General features: G+C 36.2%; 1 protein-coding gene across 2 annotated transcripts; it reads right to left on the reverse strand.

Annotated features, from left to right (window-relative positions):
- On the reverse strand, nt 1-27,763 carry LOC130914785 (carboxypeptidase Q-like). Of its 2 annotated transcripts, XM_057834292.1 has the most exons (12): nt 27,622-27,763; nt 18,757-18,886; nt 17,818-17,895; nt 16,267-16,476; nt 15,950-16,066; nt 11,859-12,066; nt 11,558-11,765; nt 8,027-8,138; nt 7,368-7,459; nt 5,239-5,334; nt 3,197-3,302; nt 1-466 (listed from the first exon to the last, which is right to left on the reverse strand). In XM_057834292.1, exons 2-12 carry the CDS (start codon nt 18,884-18,886, stop codon nt 306-308), a joined length of 1,518 nt encoding a protein of 505 aa, XP_057690275.1. In that variant the 5' UTR covers nt 27,622-27,763; the 3' UTR covers nt 1-305. The 2 variants fall into 2 exon arrangements, with proteins under 2 accessions (XP_057690275.1, XP_057690276.1); XM_057834293.1 differs by lacking the exon at nt 17,818-17,895.
- Between the last annotated feature and the right edge of the window lie 134 nt (nt 27,764-27,897).

Genomic DNA, 27,897 nt, shown 5'->3' on the forward strand with positions numbered 1-27,897 from the left:
TTCAGAGCAATGGCAGTTTATTCATGATATGACAAAAATACAAAATATTCTTTGTAAATCTTACACAACTCAAAATTGAGAAGATAAAAATGCCATTTTTTTGACATACTAAAATAAAAAAAAAAAATACAATCATAAAAATTACAGAATTAATTTTTCTTAAAACATTTCCCCTGATAATCAACACATTTTGGTGTCAGCCTTAAGTGCAATGTTATTATTGGATAAGGCTACTCTGTTTAAATATGACCAATGTAAAGACTTCTGAAGCAGGCTTAGTGAATCTGCGTCTCCTCCTCTAACAACTACCTCGGCAGCATGTCCTCGAGGTCCGCTACAACGTAGGCCACCACTGCCCACAACGCTGAACAGAGGTTCATGTCTCGAGGGTTCTGAACCGTCATGGTATCAGCTTCAGTATGGTGGAACCAAAAATATCGACTATCGGTCACATGGAGGCTGGCACCTAGTTCACACATAAACACATAAATGCACACATTGCTGATGTCTGGCTATCTGATTGATTCTGTGATAATGAATAAAATAATGTTTAAACCAAAACATGAAACCGTGTGTGAGTGCAGCCATTGTGTGACTAACGTTACATCAGTCACACTACACATGTAAAGCAAATTAATGCTGATACACTCGAAACAGGTAAAAAGTAGTTGAAGCAGCACTTGGTAACTTTTCAGTTTTGGTCAATTTTAGTGACACCGGTGGACGAAAGCGGTAGTGTTTTGCCTTAAGCAAGACTGCCTTTCGCATGAGGAAAAGCGCCTGCGTTTCCCATGAGGACCAGCACACACCCGCACAGTGTCGTAAAATCACCAATCAATCAAAAATCAATTCCCGGTCGCCTGCAGATGGATTAAACAACATTTCTGTTTCCAGCGGCTGAGTGAAGGATGAATAGTAATAAGGTAATGAATCCAGTTGCGGCTAAATATGAGCATATGACAGCAACAGTGTGGCTAACTACCCCACCCAAACTCGTCAGCGCTGACGAGTTCGGCTGATGGGGTGGGGTGTCAAGCCACCGAGTGAAAGCCGGGCCAATGTTTATTCTGTAAATCCTGGTAGCCTGACTTTTTTTCCTCCTCAGACAAAACTTTCTTTTATTTCTTTTGTTGAATTTTGCAGAATTCCTGCAAAAGCAGTCGCATCGACTTCCATCTTTATAATGAATGGGATAAGGGGGAAGTGATGTATGCAGTAAAGCAGTCAGCACATTTGTAGGTTTTTTTTTGTGTGTGGCAGGGTTCCTGCCACCCTCCTCAAAGTTGGTTAATGCAGGTGGATGCGACACAGACCCCCTCAAGATATAAAAGAGGCATCATTCAACTAGTTGTCAGTTGACATCACAAATGTTATGAAAATATTTTATAAAGGTTGAAAAGTTACCTAGTGTTGCTTTCAGAAAATAGGCACACACTCTTTACAGTTTCTGTACCGGTGTAATTTGTCTCTTTCTCTGTGTGGGATACTACGGTGAGTAGCCAATGCGTGACGAGAAGGCAGGACAATCTGAAATACTCGCATTTAATAGGCTAATATAGTACAGTGGTACCTCTACATACGAATTTAATTCGTTCCAGGACCTTGTTTGTAAGTCGAAATGGTCGTATGTCGAGCAGGATTTTCCCATAGGAATACATTATAATTCCATTAATTCGTTCCAAAGCCTAAAAACATACACTAAATTCTTAATAAATACTGCTGGGACTGTTACAAATGGCAATTAAACATAGAAAAACAAATAAGTTATAAATAAATAATTCAGAATAATATAATAATAAGAAGAATAATTAATAATTATTCCTGTAAATAATGTAACGAATCGGATTCTAATATGGCGGACACTTTTTACTGTCCCTGAACGCACCGCGAAGGTGACGTCTCAGTGAGATAGGTCGGTGCGGTAGAGATAATACTTTCGTTTTCTTGAGAGCGGTCAACTGCTTAAGACAATGGGCGTTTTGTGTTGGATAAGTTCTTAAATAAATGATAAAAACGTGACGAAGCTGGCGATTTCCTTGGCAATGTTACCACAATAATAATTGTCACCTTAACTTATAAATAGTGGCGAACGGTGGTCGGAAGAGGACCATGGAGCTGTATTGTTGAGCCAGTTCAGGGACGCGCACCCCAAGCTCATATTTTTCTATAACTTGCATCTTCATTTCAAAGGTAAGCATCACTTTTTTCCTTGTTTCTCCAACTGTATCAACTTTTTTTGAAAACTGTGTTGATTTCTCACACAAGAAAATCAACCGTGCGTTCGTTTGCAGTGCTGTCATGTCGTCGTATTTCGAGCAACTCGTCGGATGTAGAAACAAATGGCGGCTCAAATTTTACGTCGGATGTCGAAAAGATCGTGTGTCGAAGTGATCGTATGTAGAGGTACCACTGTACTGGTATTTTAAAAACGTCTGACAACGGCTATTTTGCGTACTTTCTGGAAATAGTCAATGTTTTTTCCTCACTTTTATACACCATGAAAATTAAATACTGTCATTTTTTTGTTGTTAAACAAGATCCTTTCTGCTGAGAAGCATTTGATCAAAACCTTGTCTTGCACTTTAACTTTTGAATGGGGCGGCATTGGACTCTGTGGCTGAGAAAATCCAGTAAAGTGTCCGTAGTGTATTTTCTTCAATTTATCATTATTGTATTTTTTTTCCTTTACTTTTTTTTAACCTGTCCTGTTCAGCTGGTTAGACACAGAGAATGGAAATCAGAGTTTTTATTGTCTCCGCCTTACAGAAAAATGCCCTACTTACCTACCGCCCTATTACTGTGGCTGCCAGGTCCCCAACTATTATTTTTTAAGTACGTGCCATCTGGTCTCTTATAAATGATGGGTCAGATAAGTACCGTACAATACAGTAAATTAACACTTTTTTTTTTTTTAGCATTATCTAAAAAAAGTAAACAGGCGTGATGTCATGCCCAAGTCATGCGCTGCAAGTGAAAGCTGCCAAGACGTGTACGTACAACTACGTTTCCCACTAGTCTGAACGGAGCGGTGACGTGCGGGTACAGTTCCCTTTGTTTGAAAGCAAGAGGCATGGGAAGTGAAACATTGATGTCAGCATTTTCATACATAATAAGCTGTTCAGTACGCCACAAAAATAAGGATACTATACTTCACATTTCCCTTTGTGGTGAGTAACATCCTGATGATTAAACTGACCTGGTACCCCAGCCTGCATCCAAGGTGAAATGTCCGTACCCTCACCATGTGTCTCCAGTTTTGTCGTATTGAGAGGAGCTAACAGTTTGACCACCTCTTCCATTACCTGTTAGTACACACATGGATAACTTCTAATCAGCTCATCACACTTTACTGAAGCACAACTGGCAAATATGCTGTAAATCAACAGAGGCACTTTTCACACATCTTTCAGTACCCAGTGATTTTCAAGGTGTGCACTGTGCAGTATTACAATCCATCGCATATATATGCTGTATTTAAAAAAAAAAAAAAAAAAAAACTGCAAACCAGATTCCCAAAACGTTGGGACGCTATACAATTTGTGAATAAAAACTGAACGCAAAGATGTGTTGGTGCCAATTTAATAATTTTATTAAAAATATAACAATACCCTAATGCACTCCATCATGGATAAGGCCTACTCACTATCGGGATGGTTAAAGACAATAATGGAATATATACCACTGGACTTTCTAACTTGTCTTTTGCACTCCAAAACAGATGTGTTTGAACGAACATGGAAACCATTTCTTGACCACACTAATGTCAATTTTTCTGCTATTCTGACGAGGGCATTTGGATAAAAAAATTGTATTTTCTCCCTTGTGTAGTTTTCATTGTATTGCATTTTTCTCTGTGTGCTATTCCAAGGTTGCTGTTTTTGTTGCTGTATGGTATTGTTGTTTTACCTTAATGTGTTTTGCCTCGTCCTTTGCATGTTTGTATATGAAGGAAATCAATAAAAAAAAAAAAAAAAGCAACATAAGATGGCAGATCAAATTTTTAAGCTGAGAAAATCTATAAACCGAAAAACATCTTTTTAAATTTCATCGTATAAATAAATAAATAAATAAATAAAATGGGACGGGTAGGAATAAGAGGCTGGAAAAATCAATTGCACTTATCACAAAAAGCTGGAAGACCAGTTACCACTAATTAGGTCCACTGGCAACTAAGTATAAAAAGAGCTGCTTTGAGTGACAGTTTTTCTCAGAAGCCAAGAAACTGACAGAATCACCAATTCCCCCAATGTTCAGTGGAGCAATATCAGAGGGGTGTTTCCAAACTGAAAATGGCAAAGAATTTTAAGTTATCATTATCTGCAATGCATGATATCATCCAAGGATTCAGAGATTCATGAACTATCTCTTTGTGTAAGGGTAAAGGCCGAAAAACCATACTGGCATTCCCGTAGGGCCGTAACCTTCAGTAACTCAAACAACAATGCACAACAAACAGGAATACTACTGTAAAGGAGACCACAGAATGGGCTCAGCAGTACTTCCAGAAACCATTGTCGGTGAACACCATACACCGTGATATTCATCGCTGCCAGCTGAAATGCAGAATGCAGTGCAATGAAGAATCCATTTCTAAACAGTTTTTTTTCTGGGCCAGGGGTCATGTATGAGCTTCCATGAGTGCATGTGGCATGGGCGGCTTGCACATTTGGAAAGGCACCATATATGAAGAGAGTTATATTCGGGTTATAGAACTTTCGTTCCCATCCGTTGCTTTCAGATAATACCTTTTCAAGATTATAATTCTAGACAACACGCAGTATTAATTACAACATCATGGCTACCTAAGAAAAGGATCAGAGTATTGAAATGGCCAGCCTACAGTCCAGCTCTTTCACCTATACAGAACATTTGACGCATCATTAAGGGGTAAGATGCGACAAAGAAGGCCCAAGTTAAACAGTTACAGACCTGTAAAACTTGTCTCCTCGGTCCCTAGATGTTTCCAGACTTGTAAGAAACGGCGGGATGCCCACACAGGAGTAAAAATGGCCTTTTGTCAGCTTTTTTTTTTTTTTAGATTTGTTGACATTTGGACATTTGTTGGAATTTAAAATCAATATATTTTTCCCATAAAATGATAAATATTCCCAGTTTAAACTTTAAACTTTTGACCTGCAATCTATGTTCTATTCTGAATAATATAATGAAATTTAACACTTAGAGATCATTGCATTCAATTTATATTCACAATTTGTACAGCGTTCTAACATATCCCACCTTTTGTGCTGCAATACTGCCAGTAAACTGCAGAGCCACTGGGCTGAATGTCCCCATGTCGGACTCCATAACCATGTCAAAGTTGGACAGATTCATCTGGATTGAAGAGGAAATTGATAATGAGATATGTTGAAATAGGTATGATTACATAAAGGGTGCCCCCCCCCACCCCCAAAATTATACATTTTTCAGCTGATAGCACGACATGTTCAGATTTCAACTGCATTTTCATACTTCGAGTAGCTCTTTAGAATTACTTTCCTTTCTTCAAAATTTAGTCTTATTGCTATCATTGATTCAATTGGTTTTATCTGCAAAACAACAATCAACAATCTAGTTAGTAGCTACTAAAGAGTATAGACATTTGTTGGGACACAAACGTGACATAGTACAAAAGGGCTAAGCCTTAGGACGTGACCCCCATATGTGGTTAAACCACAAAATATTACTTGTATATATCCTCATTAGTTTAAAAAGGTACAGAAAATAGAGGAAGCTGTGGAAAATTAGTGGCATCAGGTGGGCTGCAGTAAAAAATACCAAATTTCATTTACTGCTTTTTTCAGGAAGTTATCTATTTGCCACAAATCATGTATCAAGTCTTTTTTTACCCACTTTAACTGTTGGGCGTCACCAGTAGGTGAATAGTGAGATAGTGTAAAGCGCTTTGAGCGCCTTGAAAGGTGGAAAAGCGCTATATAAGTATAACACCATTTACCATTCCATGTAATGTAGGCAAAACAATGAAATATTCTTCCACTAGATGGCAGAAGGTAACTTATGCCACTACCTTTTATGCCCTTTTTGTTTGTCAGTGGGCTAAGAGTTTGTTGTTGTTGTTGTTGTTGTTGTTTTTTTTTTTTTTTTTTTTTTTAACTGTATAAGCATAGGCGGAGTTTAAACTTTTGGGGCGGGGGGGGGGGGGGCGGCACAACATGTTGATGACCCCGGAACGCAGTGTCAGCAAAAAAACAAACAAGAATATTTATAATAATAAGTTGAAAATGAGCGGGTTTTTTTGTTTCCCATCATTCTTGAGGGGAATTCAAAATCAGGCTGCTGGCAGGACAGCTATACCTTTCGCTAAGATCATCATCCATTGAATCTGCTACGCCCGCCAGTGTCGTGCCAATGTAGTTACCTCCGTCAAAAATTGTATCCCCTGGGTGGAGCCATATGGAGGTAGATTTGTGTTCATTATTCGATCAAAAAAAAAAAAAAGTTGCTTCAATCAAAATATATATTTTCAATTAAGAAGAAAGTTACTTAAATCAAAAAAAAAAACTTTTTGAATGCAAAAATAAATTTGAAATAAAAAAAAAATGCATTTGAAAGCTATTTTTTATTTTTTTTGTATTGAAGTCTTTTTTTTTTTGATTGAAGCAACTTTTTGAAGTAATGTTGTTTTGTGTTTGGGTCACATTTTGGCTAGGACATTTGTGTCTTTATCATTCAATCAAAAAACAAGTTGCTTCATACAAAAAAAATATTTTCAAAAGAAAAATCACTTCAATCAAAAAAGAAAAATTTCAATCATAGAAAATGAGTTTTTGAATGCAAAAAAATATTTGACACTCAAAAATTTGCATTTGAACACTTAATTTTTCATTAAAAAAAAAAAAAAGTTTTCTTTGATTTAACCAATCCTTTTTGTGTTTGGGCCATATTATGGGTAGGACATTTGTGTCTAAATCATTCAATCCCGAAAAAAGTTGCTTCAATCATAAAAATATTTTCAATCAAAGAAAAAAATAATTTAAAATATAAAATTGCCCTCCCCTATTTTTTTTTTCATTTTTAAAATAATAATAAAATTATAATAATATATTTTTTGTTCATTTCATTCATTTTTGTTTGTTTGCTTGCTTTACAACTTTTATATATCAAAATAAAAGTCAATTACATGCAGTGACACTTTTCGGCCACCTTGGGGGGCTTGCCTGCCCCCCCCCCCCACCCCCCAAAACTCCACTTATGTGTATATGAGCTAACATGAGGCGATTCCAAGAACTGATATGAACTGGCTTAACCGGGCCTGCCACAACCAACTGTAGACTTTTGTAATTTTGCTTCGTTTCATTTAGCAGTGTCATTTTTTTTCTATTCAAAACTGCAACAAAGTGTAGAACCTTATGAAGGTTGTAGTACTGCTGTGCTCCAACTCCACCCTGCTCTTCACCTGTCCACAGCACTGTGCGCATGGTCCTCCTTGGACGTAAACCTGGAAATGGATTATGGGAAAAATGAACCTTTTTATAAACGTTCAACATTTTATGCCTTAATTGTTGTCATTTCAACCTTTTCTGATGTTTTTGTAATGGTTATTGCTTCTGTCTAGAATATATTTGACCAAAATAATATTTTATTGATGAAAGTACTTTTTTTTTTTTTTTTTTAAACTTGATTTTCATGTTTCGGAAATAAATAGTGTTGGGCATTTAAATTTCATGATAAAGATGTCTAATTAGAGATATTTTTTGCATTCATTACTTTGAGTGGTTGACAGTCATGCTTAATCAATTTGGTGAATCAGCTCAAATTTGGATAGCAATGCAGCAAATTCTTCAGGAGCTCTCAGCTCAATAACATTAAAACATTACACAAAGTATTCATTGTTTTCATGATGTCTGATATCTTTTTCTGTGGCACTGTTGCTATACATACTGACTCCAAGTTTTTGGAATGACTGTACTGTACAGTACAGTATTGCATTTGCACTATTAAAAATCATAGATGTATCATTTACTCAGCTTTGTTCACGTGTGTGTCATTGTTTGGCTTGGCTCACCTAGCTGCTTTATGAGTGACAGGGCTTCCCAGGAAACCATAGCTCCACCCCCATCATCCATGGCACCCTGGCCCACATCCCAGCTGTCCAAATGACCACTTAATAGGACAACCTGGCGCAAACAGTATATTTATAATAGATTAAATCTACATTCTGTTAAAAAAACAAAGGCAAATACAATTTCCAGTAATGTTGTGTTACATTAGATTCCTGTCAGTTGAATGAGGATGACAAGCAAAAGTGTGGACCATGACCCTGAAGCATTGCATAACTTGAAAACAGAAACGAAAAACAGAAGCAAAGACCTAGTTTCATAATGAAAGAACAAACATATCGTTATATTGAAATTTTGCCGTCTTTGAGGTTAGAGACAGTGGGAGAAAGAGTGTCTCTGCTTAGCCAATCAAATTTGGTTTACAAAATGCTGAAAAATAATGCAGCATAACGCAGCACGGCATCCAGGTGAAGCGGCTTTCAATGAGGTAATCAGGGAACCAGTTTCACTTAAGAATTTATTTAATACTGAATATGAAAAAGGTCAATAGTAGCAGACCTTTGTCTTTGTAATATGTTAAAAAATGGAATACTCAAAGAAAATGGGATCAAAAATGACTGAAGTAAAATCAGAGAAAGAAACTAGTCATCAAAGATGACAATAGCCATTGTTATATGCATACATCATGTATCACAGCAAGGTTTTGCTTTATGAAAAAAAACTAAATTAAAATACCGTAATAAAAGATCTGTCTAACATTTGTTCTTCCGTCAACATATTTTGCTGGAATGATGCAATTTAATGTCTTGTTTGTTATTATGACTACTGGCACATTGTGAATTTTGCACTGAGCTTAATTTGAAGAAAATCGTGACACAAATCAAAATCAAAACAATGTACAGAAAAACTTGCAATCAGATTATTTTCTAAAACCTAGAACCTATTCACAAGTCAAGAATGCAAGGCTCACTACAATCAAATCCAAAACCAATGCTTGGATTGAACTTTTAAATAAATTGGTAGTAAAATACCTTTATACTTTATTGGGTTGTTTGCTAAACAGTCCCGACATTAGTATAATGACTTGCACAATACTATCGTAATATACAATACCAGAGAAAAAAAAAATATTTTGTACATATTATGTACAGAATAGCTACCAGTAATGGATAATTTGATTAAGTGGCGCATTCCTGGTAACAATATGGTTATTATTAAACTTCACAATTGCCGTGGTATTACTGAAGTAATCAAAATACCACTACCACTGTAAAATATCACCAAAATATGTAACCACAAAAATGAACAGATGGTTCAAATAAATTAAACTGAGCATTATTACCCTCGTAAAGGCATAGTCGCTGATACAGCTCTCTTACTGGTTATCATTAAGTTGTGCTATGGATAATGTTGCGGTATATTCTGTTCCTTTGTTACTGATGAAGTTTTTTCCTATGTTGATCAAGACTCAGAGATTGTTGTGGCATTTGTGCATAGTAATAAAACTGTAAGGACATTACTTGGCTAAAATCAAAAGAGGATACGCTAAAATAATGACATAAATTGCAAAGCTGAGCTACATCAAAGACTAGTACACATAGTTTCTGGGAAGCATTATTGAGATAATATTCTGTCAATTTTACCAACAGTTCATCAAACATTTAGTCAAATTCCCAACACTAGTGTCAACACTAATGCATGAACGAGATGAGATTACATTTTAAATAGTAAAAGAACAGCATATGTATCGTTAAAGGGTGTATACAATGCTAGGTGATTTAACTAATAAAGCTTTGGAACCTAAGAGTGTAAAAAATGTAAATGCTAAGGGGGGGGGGGGGTTACAAGACAACATTCAAAGCGGTGTCAGATAACTGTCTGATTTAGCGATGTCCTGTGTGTCATTAAACTTCAGAACACACGCACTGCAAAAGGGTAAATATACAAGCAACAAATGATTCATTGATGTCATGGGTTTCAGTTCCCTTTTCTATACTAATGACACACATCACATTTTGGACTCCATTATACACATGTACGGGGAGCAGTGTTTTTTGTTTTTTTTTCTCTCAGGATAACCAGCTGCTTTACTGACCCTATGATATAAATGATTAAAGGCTGACGCAGAACCATTTCTCAATCTCACAAATGATTGCTAAATCAACCATTGAGCTTTCAATTGGCATTCAATCCGGATGTATTGTATGTTTTATGGTAACCTATGATTCAACATGCAGTATACACTCATCAGCCACTTTATTAAGAATTTAGACGACAAAATGTCAGTAAAAAGCAATGTATGTAATGTATCATGATTTGACAAGTATAATGCACATTTTTGCGGGGTAGGAGGAGTCACAAATTGGAAGGGGGTGAGGCAAGCGTGTATGAGTACAAGCAAAAGAAAGAAATACTCCATTTTGTGGCTTTTGAAAAAAGGTGTACTTAGATCCCAATATGATATGCCATGTCTGATATGTTAAATTTATCCACAATGTAATAACAATTTACACAGTACATTATTCTTGTCGACAAGAAATTTACAGTACAGTACTAAAAAGAGACCGTGGTTGTTTTGAAGATTTTTGTAGAAACAACTTATCTGTTTATCATGTCCTACCCGTTACTGTTGGTAGACAGGTATGTGTCATCTCAAAAAGGATCTGCATATGACACTTGACAGTGCATGTCAGCTCAAGTCGTGGTATGTGATATATGATAAAATTATGATAAAGAAAGGCCAAATATTTTACCTGACTAGAGACCAACCAAATCACTTCACTGAACAAACTGAACTTTTTTTCCACCAAAGAATAATATGGCAGGCATTACCATTCACATCTAATGGCAAATCTATTTTCTGTAGTCAGCTGATTAGTTGTATTTGAACAATAAAGAGATTGGCATTTCAGCAGACTTCCTTTCTTTAGAAAAGGGAAGAAGCTGTTGGAAACAATGATGGATAGTTGGATACAGCAAAGACAGCTTTGTGAATCATTTCATGCAGCCAGAATGGGAACACTGTACAGTATTAATTTAATTAAAACACAATTATAATAATGTCTGGAAAGAACTTTAAAAGCTTTCAACTGTCCCAAATTATAATACAAGTAAACCCAGTCAAAACTCCCCTATATGTAGTTTTTTTTTTTACATAATCATGTGAAAGAGAGAAGACAAATATCTCCTTGAGGTACAGTCGCTAATAAGTAACACATGTGCAGAATTGTTCTCACAGTGTTGTGATTCCAGGGAAATCCATTTCATGCATGAACCCTTTTTAACTCTTAACTTGGTTTCTTGTTTGCTGCGAGGATTAAAAAAAAAAGTACACTACATAGTCAATTAGAATATCTTACATCATCCCTTCCACAATTGACCACCAAACAGAAGGAATGAATTACTGAAGTGACATTATGTTCCCCACGAAATACATTTGAATGTGCCACCCAAGTTGATTTAACATTTAAAAAGCAAGAAGGCCTGTGAACACATTTAAATAGATAGGGAGAGGGACGAAATAATGTAAGTGCTACCTGCTCCGGGTGCTGCCAGCCTTTTATCTCAGCTACTGTGTTAAAGGAGTCGGCATCTGGAAGTGTCTTGGCAGCCATTGTGAGTCTAACAGTGATCCGCTGTCCCCTTTGCGCTATGCGCGACATTAGCTCAGCATCCTCTATGGTGATGCACGCAGTTGGAATGCGCTTGACACCTTCTTGGTAGTCTTGCCAACCTGTGTGAGGGCTAAAGAAGGCAAAACCAAGGCAGATTGAATATTTGAATGATCATACATACCGGTAGAGATGAATACAATACAGTCGACAGGTAGATGAGCACCTATTAATTGAGAAAGGCGTGATGGATCGAATAAGCGTGGCCACTGCTCCAAATTTTGCCGCTTCCGAGGCGCCGAATGCACGGTAAGCAACTGTCTCGCCATAGCTGACAAATGGTTGGTTGTAGACCACAATCCTCCCGGTGACCTCGCTGGATCTGCGCTTCAGTTCCTCAAAAGAACCAACAACCAACACCTCTGCCTCAATGCCTTTAGGTAAGGAAGGTTTTAAAACAAAGGAGATTTTTTTTTTTTTATGTTAAACTGTACTGTACTGTGGTGTCATGTTTTATTAATGGTTACGCTCAATCAAAATGATAAAAGAACATCATAAAATATGCTATACATATTCAGTTCATAAATTAACCTGCATTGTATTAGTGTACAGCCACTGTCACTCAAAGGAAGATTGCAAATATATCTTCAGTATAGATCGACCGATATGGGTTTTTTAGGACCGATTTTTGGAGTTGATATTCATTTGCAGCAAAAGTGTAAAAATTGGCGTAAAAAAAAATTAATAATGCAAACACTGAACCTTATTGAAATGCCTAAAGCATGTTAAATGAATCACACAAATAGAATATAATAGCTCCAGAGGTGGCTAAATTTCCGAGACTCAGAAACATCTCTTATAAAGTTGAATAAAAGGCATAGACTTCATAATGATATTGATGGGTCAGATTCGACCTTCACTGTACCACGCCTTCATGTAGGGGGCCATCCAACAATCCGCTTCAGTTATTCGCAGTCGGTCGCAGCGACACATGCAGCGATCCAACACCGGATTTATGTTGAAAAAGTACGAAAGCTGTAAGCTACCGCATACAAACAGGAAGGCTTGTCTCAGGAGTGATTTGTTCGAGCTTTCAAGGTAATTATTATATTTTTCGTTTTTTCACAACAATTTTAAACATAAAAAGCTGTGAGGCTGTTGTTGTAGTGAGGCTGCCGCCACATTGTCTAACAGACCAGCATCATTCTTTGACATATTTACCTAAAATAAATAATAACTGCATGTTTTTTTTTTTTTGCTTTTAACCAAGAATCGAGACTGTCTTACATCCATATCTATAAAGAATTCAGGGATTTAAGCATTTATTCAAAAGAATTTTCACCGGAAAAGCTCTGTTTACATATGGCGGGCACCACAGTGACTGACAGACTAGCATCATACTTCGACATATTTATGTAAAATAAATGCTAACTGCTCGTTTTTTTAATGTGCTTTTAACCAAGAATTGAGACCGTCTTATGTCCATATCTAGAAAGAATTCAGGAATTTAAGCATTTATTCACAAGAATTTTCACAGGAAAAGCTCTGTTTGCATATGACGGCTGCCACATTGACTAACAGACTAGCATCGTACTTCGACATATTTACGTAAAACAAATGCCAAATGCTAACTGCATGTTTTTTTTTCTTTTAACCAATAATCGAGACTGTTTTACATCCATATCTATAAAGAATTCAGGTATTTAAGCATTTATCCAAAAGAATTTTCACCGGAAAAGCTCTGTTTACATATGGCGGGCACCACATTGACTGACAGACTAGCATCGTACTTCGAGCATCATTCTTTGACATATTTACCTAAAATAAATGCTAACTGCATGGTTTTTTTTTGCTTTTAACCAAGAATTGAGACCGTCTTACGTCCATATCTAGAAATAATTCAGGAACTTAAGCATTTATTCACAAGATTTTCACCGGAAAAGCTCTGTTTACATATGACGGCCGCCACATTGACTGACAGACCAGCATTGTACTTCGACATATTTACGTAAAACAAATGCTGACTGCATGGTTTTTTTTTTGCTTTTAACCAAGACTCAAGACTGTCTTACGACCATATTTATAAAGATTTTAGGAATTTAAGCATTTATTCACAAGAATTTTCACCGGAAAACATCTGTTTACATATGGCGGGCGCTACATTGACTGATAGACTAGCATCGTACTTCGACATATTTACGTAAAATAAATACTAACTGCACTTTTTATTTTTATTTATTTTTTTAACCGAGAATGGAGACTGTTTTACGTACATATCTCTAAAGAATTCAGGGATTTATCACAAGAATTTTCAACGAGAAAAGCTCTTTGTGATTCCACTCGGTCAGCTTTGACGGCCACACCAACAATGCAGGCTCCCTATTAATCGGCCCCACGCCCCGTCAATATCATTATGAAGTCTATGTAAAAGGTTAAATAAATAGCTCTCTGAAATTTTTCCACAGAAAAGTAAGCCCTGATGATCTCGTGTAAGTATCCTTGAGCAAGATAATAAACCCCAGGTTGATCCTAGTGCTGCGTCAACTGTAAGTAGATGAGAATATAGTGTGAAGCTCTTTGAGGGCCTTAAAAAGGTGTAAAGGTACAGTACAAGTGTAACTCCATTTACCATTATCATTTAATCAATCAGAGGATGGGGTGAATACTAGTGCAGGAGACAGTAGGCAGGACAGAGAGGCATGGCTGCATCTGAGCCGAAATACCCCTGTTTCTAATGTATTTTTCATATCGGCCGGTTGGATTTAAAAAAAGGCTGATACTGATATATGTAAAATTTTCAAATATCAGCGCCAACAATCAGCCCAGCTGATAATCGGTCCATCTCTAATCTTTAGTCAAGATATTTGTAGACAGTACTTAATGATTGTCACAGATGTCATTAGCCTCTTTTACACAGCATTTTATAACTGGGGTTTATTTTTGTTTGGTGTAATCCACCAATTGGGATAGGCTACGTACTAGGGGTGTAACTGTACACAAAAATCTCGGTTCGGTACGTACCTCGGTTTTGAGGTCACGGTTCCGTTCATTTTCGGTACAGTAGGAAAACAAAATGCAAAATATACTGTAAATGTGCTAGTTGTTTATTACACACCTTTGTGCTTTCAACAATAGGAACATTAGCCTATACAAAGCTAGAATTCTGCTAAAAAAAGCAGGTATTTAAAGATAATCCAACAACAATTTGCCTTTCAGACCCCGCGTATTGGTCAGCTTTCTTTCTGAAAGAAAGAAAGAAGAAAAAAGAAGTCCTGGGCTAAAGAGAAAAGCAATCCCTATGACAAAGATTTTAACATGTATTTTACAAATGAAATGCCTCAATGAATTATTTTTTTCCCCTTATGAACGGTTTTCAAAAGCTTAATTGGTGGATTTTTCTCAAGTTAAAGCGTCACACAAAAATTAATACATTTGTGTAAGCAGGATCTGTGTATTATTCTTATTATTTAATTACAGGTGTTTTGGCTCATTTCAATTTATTTTATTTAAATGGGCTATTATTTATTTTATTATGTGTTTATATTTTACAAATGTGATGTAGTATTCATTTCTATTGTATATTTTATGTTGTATAACTTTAGTTCCTATGTGAATATTAGTTCCTACTTGTTTTGTTGTGGTAGGAGGGTTTTGTATTGAACACGGGGCCATGTTGGTAATTATTATGGCAGAGAAGACAGCAGTAAATCAACAAAAACAAGTCAACTGTGCCCCGATCTACCACTTAAGAGATCTGATGGACCCAAAAAGTGGGTTACGATTGCATATTAGTTTGAAAATCGACCGGATCCACCTTATTTTTACATAAGTGACTTCCGGTCTGCCCGATCCTGGCATTCTCGCATCCTGCATTTTCACTGCATTCTCGCGGTGGCCATGTTGTCGCGCCGTTGATGTTTCTGGGTTATACTGTCCTACCGTGTTCGTCCTCATTATAGTAGAGAAGACGGAGTAAATATAATCTACACAAAGAAACTGTAACCCAATCGACTCACAGCCTCGAAAAGTAAGGGTTACATTACGTCAGAAACTCGTTCGGTGCACCTCTGTTCTGTACCGAGCACCACGTACCGAAACGGTTCAATAAAAATACATGTACCGTTACACCCTTACTACGTACTGTAATAACAGTAGGTTTCAGCCACTGGAAGCTGGTGAGGAGTGAGGAATTTACTTCAATAAGTGAATGACACTTCTAGCGATAAATTAAAGCAGAAACCATTATTATAGGAAATACAGAAACAGGAAAATTGACAATAACTCATGAAAAATAAGTTTCTATTTAGTATGGCTGACCTTCAGGTGGTGTCCCTACACTGCTCCCTAGTCCCAGTATAGCCAGATTCTTGGTCCTTGGCAATGTCATCACTGCATTCTCCTTTCCTCTTACCCAGTGTGGGATTTTTACCGGTTCTGGCGACGGAAAAGAAAAACAAAAATAATACAATACTAAGACATGAGATGATGATACAGTAAAGCAATCTGTCTCCCTTGCATTCCTAAGTCCACAAGTTTATCCTTTTGCACAGCAAAAAATAAATAACAAGCCAATAAAGATAGCTGCAGGCATGTGACGTTCTGCATCAGTTGAATGTCAAAGCAAAATGACTCACCCAAATGGACGTCCAAACCATCCTGTGTCATGGCTTTGTACATATATTTTATTGCCAACTCCAGATTCAGAGAGCCACTGACACGGTTCCCAATGGTGTCAGTGAAGTCAGCAAGGCGTCTGTAAGAACGGTTCTGTGCAGCTCCGAACACTGCTAGGTCTATGATCTGTTTGGCCACATCTGCATAGCCCGCAACCTCTGCAACTACGCCTTGAGATCAAACATTAATACACACAACAATTGCATATTTAGAAAACTCATTGTAACTCAGTCATTGTTTTAAACAGCCAAATCAAGTCAAGGTAATCTTTATTTGTGTCAATTCTTTATATGTAACAGACATACAAACAGGGTTTCCCCTCCAACTTAAAGATTGTGGCACCCTGCCACACCATAATAAAAGCCGTCATGCCTTGCAAATGATTTTTTTTTTTTGTAAGGATACATTCTAATTTGTAATTTGCATAACTTAACATGTCTACAACATGTTAACGTCTAAATGAATATATATTGCTCATTATTTACACTAATAAACATAAGTCATCTGAAATAGCACATGAAATACAAATTGATCCTTTACACGCTTTAATTTGAAAATCACACCAGTTATCCGGTTGTAAACTTGCGCCTGACTACGTCAGCGCGAATTGGAAATCGGGAGAAAAATTCACAGACGGGTATTTCAGCCTAATGAATGTAATTTTAGTTGAAAACTGAAAACTACCTTAATATGTTCATTGACTTAACGTTTAAGTTCTTTATGGCATATCTTTGACCCGAACCGTCGCGTCCTACCATGGCATTTGTTCGTTGCTGACGTCATTGGTTGTCATTTCAGATGCGTATTTCGAAGTATTAAGTAAGTACAAAAACTAATATTGTTGTGGTGATCTAGACCATCAAATTCCAAAAAATCCAATTCAATAATTTGGAACGTTCGCCTCACGTTCCGAAGTGCCCTTTAGTTCTGAAGGTATTTAGCCCTCACCTTCCGAGGAATAGAAATGACCAAATGGTTATGGCAAGTGTTGTATTTTAATGTTGAGATAACTTTTTCAAAAACTGAAGGAGGTAAGATCACAGCTAGAGACGCAGATCAGAAAGGCAACACTAAGTCCAGGGTAGCAGAACTAAGAAAAAAAAGCAAGCACAGGGAATCTGGCTTGGTCCCAACATGGACAGAAATGGTAAAGTTCAAGCCCTGACTGTAGCACACAAATTAAGGTGAATATTAATAATTGTGCAACTATTATTTTTATTAATCACAATTGTATTACAAAAAGTTACGGTGTTGAAAAAGTTCATTGTTTATAACTTATCCAATATCCTCATTGAAACAAATAATTATAAACAAATCATCATTTTTTTTTATCAGTTTGCACTAGGGACTAACTTTAAAACTATCATAAAAGTAGTTATTAATCTGTGAAGACATGCGATTGAAACAGTGTAGTCCTAATGGCTAATCCATTGAATGTGTTTCAGAAAATGGACCAGGTCAGCATGATGTAAAAGATGGCATCACTGACTGATGAATGGGGAGGGCCGTACCCTTGCTTGAGCCAACTGTCAGCACTTGCGTTGACTTGACAGTGCCCGTCTCAACAGTGAAATGTGAGAGAGATTTCTCTGCAAAGAACAAGTTAGAGTAAGAGTAAGTTAGAGATGCTTGTGTCTTCATTTGTTTTTCTGCTTCACTTGCTTTTCTTGTGTACGTGAAGACAGACCTGAGGAACCGACTGCAGGGGGACCATCTTGCAGCATGCCTCACATTGACTATATAGTTAATTTTCCTCATGAAAGAGCCCCTAAACTTGTTTTTTTTTTTTTTTTAATCCAGGAAAATCAAGTCACAATCAAGACACAAACTTTGCAAATAGATCTTTGTTATGGTTCTTTTTAGAAAAAAATTAATGTTGTTTTAAAAAATTATTTGTCAAGTTACAAAGCAATTTCGCCGCGGCACGCTTTCCGGCTCCGATGTGGCCCTCCACCACCACAGCTTCAAAAAATCTTAGGGGAAACCCTGAAATTATGTAAAACAAATCATGTCCCTCCACTTCCTGTTTCTTAAAAATCTGTACCAAAAGCGCAAATGTCTTAGAGTTAATATTTTTAAGCATTTTTTGTTAATAATCAATACAATAGTCGAAGAAAAAAATCTGTGACTTCTTATTTTAAAATACTGTTGTAGTTACAGTAATAATTTTCATTTTATGATTAAGTAGATACGTATTTATTTGGTTTCACTATACACAGTCATAAATGTCAAAACCATAATCAGCTCAATATCAATCCTTTGTCAGAAATCAGTCAGTCAGTCATCACTAAACTAGAATAATGAAACTCAGGTATTTTATCAGAGGTAAAACATTCCGCAGCTAGGAATAATGGAATGGGACCCCGGTATTCGCATGCATACCATTACAATGAAAATGTCTTTTCCTTTTTCCCCAGAAGATGTAAGAAATGAAGTTGTAGCACCACTACCTTTCCAAGCAGTACTGTTCAATTCAGATTTGACTATAGTTGAGCTTGGGGGTCGACCATCCAAGGATGTCAGCACGGACATACCCACAAGGACGGAAAATAGGAGAGAAAGGTTGATGCCCCGTGCCATCTGAGAAGAAACGTATTCCCACAATATAATATTAGTAAGCTAACAAAATAACTAAATCAAATCGGTGGAATGATTTGTTCGAAATGGCAGAAGGAATTAAGGGGAAAAAAATACTAAACTGAAAGACTGCGGTCAAGCCACCCTCCACTCGTTAAAACGAAGTCAAGCTAGCCACCCCTCATTTGGATCATTGTGTGCATTACGGTAATGCAACGCGCTGGCTTCCTAATGGTGCAACTTGCTGTATTCATAATGGAACGCGGTGGCTGCCCATTTCCGCTGTCATTTCGCCTGATTTCAAAAATTGATTAAAAAAAATCTGGCTGATATCCCGGGACGGTTCCACTTCTGAGGTATACTAGAGTACCCCAAGACTCGAACTAAAGTACTCTGATAAAATTCTGATGTATCATTTCAAAATAAAAGTACTTTGAAAATTGTCAATTTTTGCTCTCATTTCGCCTGATGTCAAAAATTGATTTTAAAAAATCTGGCTGATATCCCGAGACGGTTCCACTTCAGAGGTATACTAGACTACCCCAAGACTCGAACTAAAGTACTCTGATAAAATTCTGATGTATCATTTCAAAATAAAAGTACTTTGAAAATTGCTTATTTTGGCTGTCATTTCGCCTGATTTCAAAAATTAATAAAAAAAAATCTGTCTGATATCCCGAGACGATTCCACTTCTGAGGTAAACTAGACTACTCCAAGACTCAAACTAAAGTACTCTGATAAAATTCTGATGTATCATTTCAAAATAAAAGTACTTTGAAAAATGCCCATTTTTGCTGTCATTTCGCCTGATTTCAAAATTTGATTAAAAAAAATCTGGCTGATATCCCGAGACGGTTCCACTTCAGAGGTATACTAGACTACCCCAAGACTCGAACTAAAGTACTCTGATAAAATTCTGATGTATCATTTCAAAATAAAAGTACTTTGTAAATTGCCCATTTTTGCTGTCATTTCGCCTGATTTAAAAAATTAATTTAAAAAAATCTGCCTGATAGCCCGAGACGGTTCCACTTCTGAGGTACACTACACTACCCCAAGACTCGAACTAAAGTACTCTGATAAAATTCTGATGTATCATTTCAAAATAAAAGTACTTTGAAAATTGCCCATTTTTGCTGTCATTTCGCCTGATTTAAAAAATTAATTTAAAAAAATCTGCCTGATATCCCGAGACGGTTCCACTTCTGAGGTATACTAGACTACCCCAAGACTCGAACTAAAGTACTCTGATAAAATTCTGATGTATCATTTCAAAATAAAAGTACTTTGAAAATTGCCCATTTTTGCTGTCATTTCGCCTGATTTAAAAAATTGATTCAAAAAAATCTGCCTGATATCCCGAGACGGTTCCACTTCTGAGGTATACTAGACTACCCCAAGACTAGAACTAAAGTACTCTGATAAAATTCTGATGTATCATTTCAAAATAAAAGTACTTTGAAAAATGCCAATTTTTGCTGTCATTTCGCCTGATTTCAAAAATTAATTTTAAAAAATCTGGCTGATATCCCGAGACGGTTCCACTTCTGAGGTATACTAGACTACTCCAAGACTCGAACTAAAGTACTCTGATAAAATTCTGATGTATCATTTCAAAATAAAAGTACTTTGAAAATTGCTTATTTTGGCTGTCATTTCGCCTGATTTCAAAAATTAATTTTAAAAAATCTGGCTGATATCCCGAGACGGTTCCACTTCTGAGGTATACTAGACTACCCCAAGACTCGAACTAAAGTACTCTGATAAAATTCTGATGTATCATTTCAAAATAAAAGTACTTTGAAAATTGTCAATTTTTGCTCTCATTTAGCCTGATTTCAAAAATTGATTAAAAAAAATCTGGCTGATATCCCGAGACGGTTCCACTTCAGAGGTATACTAGACTACCCCAAGACTCGAACTAAAGTACTCTGATAAAATTCTGATGTATCATTTTAAAATAAAAGTACTTTGAAAAATGCCCATTTTTGCTGTCATTTCGCCTGATTTCAAAAATTGATTAAAAAAAATCTGTCTGATATCCCGAGACGGTTCCACTTCTGAGGTATACTAGACTACCCCAAGACTCGAACTAAAGTACTCTGATAAAATTCTGATGTATCATTTCAAAATAAAAGTACTTTGAAAATTGCTTATTTTGGCTGTCATTTCGCCTGATTTCAAAAATTAATTAAAAAAAATCTGGCTGATATCCCGAGACGGTTCCACTTCTGAGATACACTACACTACCCCAAGACTCGAACTAAAGTACTCTGATAAAATTCTGATGTATCATTTCAAAGTAAAAGTACTTTGAAAATTGCTTATTTTGGCTGTCATTTCGCCTGATTTCAAAAATTGATTAGAAAAAATCTGGCTGATATCCCGAGACGGTTCCACTTCTGAGGTACACTACACTACCCCAAGACTCGAACTAAAGTACTCTGATAAAATTCTAATGTATCATTTTAAAATAAAAGTACTTTGAAAATTGTCAATTTTTGCTCTCATTTAGCCTGATTTAAAAAATTGATTAAAAAAAATCTGGCTGATATCCCGAGACGGTTCCACTTCAGAGGTATACTAGACTACCCCAAGACTCGAACTAAAGTACTCTGATAAAATTCTGATGTATCATTTCAAAATAAAAGTACTTTGAAAATTGTCAATTTTTGCTGTCATTTCGCCTGATTTCAAAAATTAATTAAAAAAAATCTGGCTGATATCCCGAGACGGTTCCACTTCTGAGATACACTACACTACCCCAAGACTCGAACTAAAGTACTCTGATAAAATTCTGATGTATCATTTCAAAATAAAAGTACTTTGAAAATTGCCCATTTTTGCTGTCATTTCGCCTGATTTCAAAAATTAATTTAAAAAAATCTGGCTGATATCCCGAGACGGTTCCACTTCTGAGGTACACTACACTACCCCAAGACTCGAACTAAAGTACTCTGATAAAATTCTGATGTATCATTTCAAAATAAAAGTACTTTGAAAATTGCCCATTTTTGCTGTCATTTCGCCTGATTTCAAAAATTGATTAAAAAAAATCTGGCTGATATCCCGAGACGGTTCCACTTCAGAGGTATACTAGACTACCCCAAGACTCGAACTAAAGTACTCTGATAAAATTCTGATGTATCATTTTAAAATAAAAGTACTTTGAAAAATGCCCATTTTTGCTGTCATTTCGCCTGATTTCAAAAATTGATTAAAAAAAATCTGTCTGATATCCCGAGACGGTTCCACTTCTGAGGTATACTAGACTACCCCAAGACTCGAACTAAAGTACTCTGATAAAATTCTGATGTATCATTTCAAAATCATATCTGCCTCATAGTTCTGAGAACAAGGGTTGGTTCAAGTCATGGCTCCGGCCTTGCTGTATGACACTTCTAAAATACAGGATTGGTGAAAAGGTGTCTCCTTGTACAGTAGGAGTGAAATCCTCCACCCACTGCGGTCCTTTGTGGAATTAGTTTGGTGACCGCTGATCTAAAGTCCCTTTTGAAAAGCGAGGACATTACAATTTGCATACTTTCTATGTTATCCGTGTGTGTGTTGTTTTTTATGGCCCTCTACGGTTTCCTTGCACGATCCTAAAAACAAACATGTAAGGCAAATTGAACACTCCAAATTGTACGTATGTTTGTTTAATAGTGCAAGTTCAGGGTATACCTTTCTTACTGTTAATGGTGAACTGACAAAGGCTCCATCACCCTGGCAGCCCTCGTAAGGATAACCAGCAAAGAGGATGAATGAATTAAAAAAAACAAAAAACAAAACATGATATTACAGTTGTAAACAAGGGTGAAAGTGGCTAGAATTTCTTGCTGGAACTCCCCGACGTGAAGGTCGCTACGGAGCCAGAAATTTTATTTAATTTTTTTCTTTCATTTTATTTTATTTTATTTTTTTTTGGGGGGGGGGGGGGTGTCAAACCTCTTAAACTACTGAAATGCAAAGAAAACTGTTTTAGCACAGTTATTTGTATAACACATACAAAAACTGATTTTCATTCAAAATTGTATTTTTTCAATGATATGCAAAATAAAAGTTAACAAAAACAGCTAAAACCCCAACCTTCATCTTCTAATTTTTATTTTCCGTTATTTCCTCACATACTAAATGCCAAATCTCAATTTTAACTAGTAAAGAACATAGGAAACATTAAAATTGAAGTCAATGTAAACAAATACTTATTTTTAAATGATAATAAAGATATAAGTAACATACATTCAGAAAAATAAGTACAAATGACTTATATTATGCAGAGTGAAATTAAATATAGTTTGAACATTGACTTTTTTAAATCATAATGAAATGAATGAATGAATAAATGAATCAGTAGCCTAAAATAAAAGAACAAATATAAGTCCAAAGGGCACATTGACAGCTAAGATGTTCTGTACCTCCCCATCAGAGCAAATAAAACTAAATATGATAAATAAGCCTCCTCAACTCTTTCGTTGCTCTTAAAGATTTGATCCATTTTATGTTGCATTGCCTTTTTTTTGTCGCATCAATTCAACGACTTTTTATTTTTTTTATTTTTTAATTGCTTTTCCAGAAAACATGCACATTTGTACCAATCAGAGCTAACTACCTCTGCTGATAACATGTCAGTATGTCAGCCAATTGAACGGATAAATGAGTACAGCCGTTTTGCTTTGCTGCGTGCATTTTCACATTGACGTGACTCATCATCGTCAGACTCGGATAACTACAGGAGCTGGGGAAACCTCCATGCCGTCCGCGGAATAAAACAAATTATAAATATTGGTGGAAACGAATTACGCTACACAAGCACTTTATTATGCTTGTTGTTAACACTTGTGTATGTAAATCTGATGTTGGTAGATTGTTTTCTTCTTGGCATGTGTGGCAGCTTAGCATTTTTTTTTTTTTTTTTTTTTTTACATAGCGTTTTGACAGTTGCCGTCATATTTTCGGAATCAAAGCAGAGTGTACCAGAACAGCATTCCGGCCCTGAATTTAATACCAGAACTGCGTTCTGGCCCTGAATCTTATACCGGAACTGTGTTCATGACCGTTCTGGCCCACTTTCACCCCTAGTTGTAAATGATGTTTTGAATTTTAATTTAAAAGTGTCACATATAAAAGACAGCAATTTATGAATTCATCCTTGTCTAAACTTCCCACCCAACATAACATGACACCCAATGATGTTTTTATTTTGACTGTTCTTTGATAGATCCAATGAATATATATACATATACATATATATATATATATATATATATATATATATATATATATATATATATATATATATATATATATATATCAATGACACATAAAAAGCATGCTTATGCACAACATATAATGCATAATAATTGTTTCCTTTTGGCAATTTTCAACTCCTGTTCATTCGTTCCTAGGCGCTGTTAATGGTACCACTTATTGAAGCCATCCCCCTGGATCAAAGAGCAGTCAAAATAAAAACATCATTGGGTGTCATGTTATGTTGGGTGGGAACTTTAGACAAGGATATATGCATAAATTGCTGTCTTTTATATTTGAGGCTTTTAAATTAAAAATCAGAACATATCATTCACCACTGGAATTCATGTATTTTTATGTTATGTGTGATACACACACTCGGATAACATACAAAGTATGCAAATTATAGTGTCCTCGCTTTTCAAAAGGGACTTTAGACAGTGGCGCCTCCAGAAATTTTTGATAGGGGTGGCCAGATGGGGCCACTTAAAATCTTGGGGTGGCCAAAACTAAAAGCCATAATTTCAGGTTTTCATTATATTATTGCAGTACAAAGGTCAGGAGAAAACTATCAGAAAGACTTAAGGACACGGCTACTGATATACTTTGGTGTATTGTGTAATATTTGATGCTACTAATGATTTAATGTGCATTGTCCATAACTGGCCAGTCAACATTTTAAGTTCCACAACAATTCTGTTTTATTGTGTTATGTATATATTAGGCATAAGGTGTACATTTAACTAGGGCTGTCAAACGATTAAAATTTTTAATTGAGTTAATCACAGCTTAAAAAATAAGTAATCGCAATTCAAACCACCTCTAAAATATGCCATATTTTTCTGTTGAAAATTGTTATTACTCCTATTTATTTTTTTATTACTATTGTTGAAATGGAAAGATAAGACAAGACGGCTACAGTGGGGAGAACAAGTATTTAATACACAGTCAATGGGAAAACCCATTGGCAGTGTATCAAATACTTGTTCTTCCCACTGTATATACATTCAACATACTGTACATAAGTACTGTATTTTTTTATTATAACAATAAATCCACCAGATGGCATTAACATTATGAACATTATTTCTGTGAAAGGGATCCACAGGTAGAAAGACTTGTAATTCTTAAAGGATAAATGTGAGTTTGTATATTGTGACTAAATATTGCCATCTAGTGTATTTGTTGAGCTTTCAGTAAATGTTACTGTAGCGACTTAACTGTCCTGCCCAAATGCATGATGGGAAGTGGTGCAACCATGACTGTGTGTGGTGCCTGCAAATGCTATATCTTCTCTGCGTAAGAAAAAGATCAACTCCTGTCATTCTTCCCCACGTTGCTTCCCACAATATTTATAGTTGCTGTGGGAGAGATGACTAAGCTTTTGGCAATTAAACGCACGGCCCCAATGAATGCTTGTATCTACTCCACTCACTTGACACTGCCTCTTTTCTCTGTATATAAGTAAAACGGCGCCATTGTAGGGTGTTTGCGGCAATGCTTGAATGAGTCCTACCGCAAATGCGTTAATTGCGATAAATACAGTATTTTCACGTGATTAATTAAATTAATTACCGCCCATTAACACGATAAATATGACAGCCCCACATTTAACAAAACAAAATAAATGCATTCATTTGGGATGAAATGCATAACTGATGCTACAACAATTCAACGATATACTGGCAAGCGGGGTGGCCAGTGGGGTGGCCAACCAATTTATAGGGGTGGCTGTGGCCACCGCTGGCGGCGCACTGACTTCGGCGCACTGACTTTAGATCAGCGGTCACCAAACTAATTCCACAAAGGACCGCAGTGGGTGGAGGATTTCACTCCTACTGGACAAGGAGACACCTTTTCACCAATCCTGTGTTTTAGAAGTGTCATACAGCAAGGCCGGAGCCATGACTTGAACCTTGTTCTCAGAACTATGAGGCAGATATGATTTTGAAATGATACATCAGAATTTTATCAGAGTACTTTAGTTCGAGTCTTGGGGTAGTCTAGTATACCTCAGAAGTGGAACCGTCTCGGGATATCAGGCAGATTTTTTTAAATTAATTTTTGAAATCAGGCGAAATGACAGCAAAAATGGGCATTTTTCAAAGTACTTTTATTTTAAAATGATACATCAGAATTTTATCAGAGTACTTTAGTTCGAGTCTTGGGGTAGTGTAGTGTACCTCAGAAGTGGAACCGTCTCGGGATATCAGCCAGATTTTTTTTAATCAATTTTTGAAATCAGGCGAAATGACAGCAAAAATGGGCATTTTTCAAAGTACTTTTATTTTAAAATGATACATCAGAATTTTATCAGAGTACTTTAGTTCGAGTCTTGGAGTAGTCTAGTATACCTCTGAAGTGGAACCGTCTCGGGATATCAGCCAGATTTTTTTTAATCAAATTTTGAAATCAGGCGAAATGACAGCCAAAATAAGCAATTTTCAAAGTACTTTTATTTTGAAATGATACATCAGAATTTTATCAGAGTACTTTAGTTCGAGTCTTGGGGTAGTCTAGTATACCTCTGAAGTGGAACCGTCTCGGGATATCAGACAGATTTTTTTAAATTAATTTTTGAAATCAGGCGAAATGACAGCAAAAATGGGCATTTTTCAAAGTACTTTTATTTTGAAATGATACATCAGAATTTTATCAGAGTACTTTAGTTCGAGTCTTGGGGTAGTTTAGTATACCTCAGAAGTGGAACCGTCTCGGGATATCAGGCAGATTTTTTTTTAATTAATTTTTTAAATCAGGCGAAATGACAGCAAAAATGGGCAATTTTCAAAGTACTTTTATTTTGAAATGATACATCAGAATTTTATCAGAGTACTTTAGTTCGAGTCTTGGGGTACTCTAGTCTAGTATACCTCAGAAGTGGAACCGTCCCGGGATATCAGCCAGATTTATTTTAATCAATTTTTGAAATCTGGCAAAATGACAGCGGAAATGGGCAGCCACCGCGTTCCATTATGAATACAGCAAGTTGCACCTTTAGGAAGCCAGCGCGTTGCATTACCGTAATGCACACAATGATCCAAATGAGGGGCGGCTAGCTTGACTTCGTTTTAACGAGTGGAGGGTGGCTTGACCGCAGTACAGAAAGCGTGGTGCATTGGTTCGTACTTTCTCTTGGTTAAGGACCAATATGTCAGTTACAGGAAGGTTATTTCTGTATTTCACGTTCACCGTGCATTCATAACGAAAGTAAATTTAAAATATATATATAATAATAATAATAATAATAATAACAATAACAATACTAAAACCCAAAACGTGACTACATAACACCCGTTATTACATCATCACTATTTAAACCGATTAATGAAAAAATTGTAAAGATACAGGTAGGTTCAGGATTCACACAATGACATCACACTCACAAACATTAAACGAGTGAATGGGTGTTGCAAAAACCTCCCACGTTCAAAGATTGACAACTGTGATCATGTTTGATTTTGAAATCGTTTGAGATAACACAAACCTTCAGGATACTGAAGATAGTAGCCGCAGCAATCGAGTTTTGGGGACCTTCCGCCTCCTGAGAATGGATGTAAACAAGTTCTCCATGAAGTCGTTAGCCGGTGTCATCATTGCTAACTTCCTCTTGGGACACTTTCATAATAAAAGCATGTTTAGTTTAGTTTAGTTTAGTTTAGTTTAGTTTAGTTTAGTTTAGTTTAGTTTAGTTTAGTTTAGTTTAGTTTAGTTTAGTTTAGTTTAGTTCAGTTTAGTGCTGCAGCCAACAATGATTTTTGTA

The sequence above is a fragment of the Corythoichthys intestinalis genome, chromosome 4 (genome assembly GCF_030265065.1).
Source record: "Corythoichthys intestinalis isolate RoL2023-P3 chromosome 4, ASM3026506v1, whole genome shotgun sequence".
In the NCBI taxonomy this organism is placed as follows: domain Eukaryota; kingdom Metazoa; phylum Chordata; class Actinopteri; order Syngnathiformes; family Syngnathidae; genus Corythoichthys; species Corythoichthys intestinalis.